We start from the raw sequence: 2,990 nt of genomic DNA, 5'->3' as shown, positions 1-2,990 counted from the left end.
GTCTTCGTAGTCCTCCCGCTCTATCTGGTCGTTGTAGTCCAGCGTGGGCTGCTCCGTCTCCTCCTCCGGCTCTGAGGGAGAGCGCGTGTGGCCGCCTCATCGAAGGCACTCCCCGACGCTGCCACCCCGGCCCACCCCGGAGACCCAGCAAGCCAGGGCGGTTGGTGCCCTGAGGCCAGGTGGCCGGCGCCCACTCACCAGGCTGGCGCTCCACGTCGGTCTCTCCTGCTGGGCCCTGCCAGGGATCTGGCAGGGGCCCGTCTGCAACACAAAGCCCAGGAGCAGGTGGACGGGAGGCCTGCCCTGACCACTGGCTGCACTGTGAGCCTCCACGAGACCCGGGCCCTGCCAACACCCCCTGAACAGCTCACTCCCGGGAGGCCTGGGCTGCTCTAGCTCTAAGCACCCTGCTGGCATTTCCGGGGGGCCAGAGAGCTGGACGGCTTTCTGGGGAGCCCAGGCCCTGCTGTCTGAGAGGACCTGCCGCAAAGCTGCCCCCGCAGGCAGGCACCCTCCAGGCTCAGAGCCCAGTGACGCTGTGGGCAGGTGGCTCTGGATGGGGCCCAGGGGACGGATCCCAGGACGGTGGAGAGCAAGCCCCCCCCCCCACGAGGCTGCCAAGCACTCCCTCCCCAGGGGAGGAGAGGCACCGAGGGAGGGACAACAGTGAGGCCGCAGCGCCCACCCGGACTGGGGGCTCTGAGGGTCTGCGAGAGGCAGGGCCTCAGGGACCCGCCCTCAGCCCCCTCTCCCTGCAGCCTAGCAGGTCAGAGCCCCACAGTCTCAGAAGAGCCAGCACTCACCTCCCTCCTGGGGCAGCTCCTCGAGGCCGGGGCTGGCGACTGGGGGCAGTGGCCACTTCGGGCTTTCGGAGGGGGTTGGGATGGGGGCCTTCTTCCCAGCCAGAGGCCTCTTGTTGGCCTTGGGTGGCTTCTCCTTGGGCTTCTTGGTGGCCTTGGGTGGCTTTTCCTTGGGCTTCTTGGTGGCCTTGGGTGGCTTCTCCTTGGGCTTCTTGGTGGCCTTGGGTGGCTTCTCCTTGGGCTTCTTGGGCGGCCTGGAGGACGACTCCGGGGGCTGCTTGGTCGCCTTGGGGCCTTTGTCCTTCTTTCCTTTCTTCCCTTTGTCTTTGGCTTTTCCTGGAGGTGCTGTTCAAGATGCAGACTCAGGTAAAATCAATGAAGAACCCCCTCTATGCCCCATGTGCCCCCCCCACCCCCGGCAGGGTGCCTACAACCTGGGCAGAGGGGCTGCTGTTAGCCCTGCATTTCCCAGATGGGGGAAACTGAGAGGTGAAGCCACTTGCAGTCATGGCAGAGCTGGGACTGGCTTTCCGTCACCACCACACCTTGGCCTGGGTAGCTCAGCTTCCCAGGGGGTAGGCCCTCGTCCTCCCATCTGCCGAAACCTCCAGAGGAGCACCTCACAATCCCCTCTTTCACCATACAGCCCCTTGGCCAGTCAGGGCCCACTATTCTGTGCTGGGCACAGAAGGGGCAGAGGGGTGACTAAGCCATCCGGGCCTGGGGAGAGTGCCCAGTCTAAAGGGGGAGGCAGTCTCATCCCTGCCAACTGCCACACGAAGTAAAGGGCATGGGCCCAGGGCCTCTCTGAAGCTAGAAAAGCTTCAAAGAAAAGCGACACTCATGGGCTATTCCCTATCCAGGGGTAAGGAGGCTGGGGTGGGTTGGAAGCCATAACCATAGGGGGTCCTGAGGCCACACAGAGGACAGATAGGATAGGTGGGCACTGCAGCTGCTCGCCCATCTCGGAGTCTGGGGGAGGGAGGAAGCAGGGGCAGGGCCTAGGGCTGCCTATAGGAATCCTCCAGGCCCCTGAGCAAATGCTGTTGAAAATGTAATGGAGGAGTGGGGGCCACATGACCGAAATACTGGAAAATCTACAAAACGCAGACAGGAGAAACAGAGCTGCCACAGCAGCGTGCAAGAGGCCGGGACAGCAATCTCGACCGGAATGGTGGGGGAGGCCGAGATGGGTCCCAGGGAGGAGCCAGGAAAGATCTAGAGCGGGATGAAGGGGAGGAGCTGCTGACCTCAGGAATGATGGATGGTGCCCTGGAGTCTCCTGGGAGAGAGATCAGCAAGACCCTTGCCCACCCTCCGGAAGGTCACAATAAACAGCTAAGATTTATTGACAACTGATTATATAAGAGGCACTAGGCTAAATGCTTTAGTGATGCATCACCTCGTTTAATTTTCACAATAACCCAGGACTACTGCCCAGTGCCTCTGGAGGCCTTGTGGAGACGAGGGTCTTCTGCAACGCCCCCCGCCCCCCGGCTCTGTGCTCCTGGAGTAGGAGGCCAGGCAGCAGGGTGCTGGGGGTCCTTCCCAGGGAAGGCTGGAGGCTGGGACTCTGGCAGTGGTGTGGGCACGGCCAATGTGTGCCACAATCAGACTGAGTGGCCCCATTAGGACGGCAGGGCTGTTCCCGTTCAAACTGACCTGGGCAGGGGGCAGCAAAGTCCCCAGTTAGTTCATGTCTAGTCCCTCTGGGGGTTTGGGGCTGTGCATGACGGATTGGGAGGACTCAGTTCCACCGGGCAGTGGACCTGCTGGATGCGTCTCCAAACCCAAAGGGCTCCAAGCCAGCACTGACCTCTGCCTGGCACAGTGTCCCGCCAGATATCTGGGCTCTCTTGTGCCTTACAGAGCCATTCCTCATGCTGGGCAGACTGGACCTCGGCCAGACACCACCGAGGCCCGCCATTCAAGCCTGAGGTGGAGGTCTCCCCGAGGCCCCCCATCACACCGAGGGCCACCCCTACCCGGTGCTCTTACCCTCTTCGGCCACCCCCGGACGCGCCCCCGGCTTGCCCCCTGTCTGGGCTTTGCGGACGGGAAGGGTGGGTTCAGGGGGTGGTGGGGCCTCCACGTCGTCCTCCCGGGGCTCGGACTCCAGCTCCGACAGGAAGCCCTCGAGGAACTCCTCGATCTCGTCGTCGGTCAGCACAGTCTGCGGGCGCCCCCCAG

At 63.1% G+C, this 2,990-nt stretch overlaps 1 protein-coding gene across 1 annotated transcript in view; it reads right to left on the bottom strand.

The window, feature by feature from the left end:
* AEBP1 (AE binding protein 1) overlaps positions 1-2,990 on the bottom strand; it is a 19,672-nt gene that overhangs the window by 6,339 nt on the left and 10,343 nt on the right. Inside the window, 4 exon segments of the mRNA XM_024742729.1 lie at positions 1-71; positions 199-261; positions 804-1,145; positions 2,799-2,985. The exon segment at positions 1-71 is cut by the window's left edge and continues 1 nt beyond it. Coding sequence (XP_024598497.1) covers positions 1-71; positions 199-261; positions 804-1,145; positions 2,799-2,985 — 663 coding nt within the window.

This window comes from Neophocaena asiaeorientalis, unplaced genomic scaffold (assembly GCF_003031525.2).
Source record: "Neophocaena asiaeorientalis asiaeorientalis breed wild unplaced genomic scaffold, Neophocaena_asiaeorientalis_V1.1 scaffold137, whole genome shotgun sequence".
Lineage (NCBI taxonomy): Eukaryota > Metazoa > Chordata > Mammalia > Artiodactyla > Phocoenidae > Neophocaena > Neophocaena asiaeorientalis.
The sequence above is the reverse complement of the archived record's forward strand: the minus strand, read 5'-3'. Positions and strand labels throughout refer to the sequence as shown.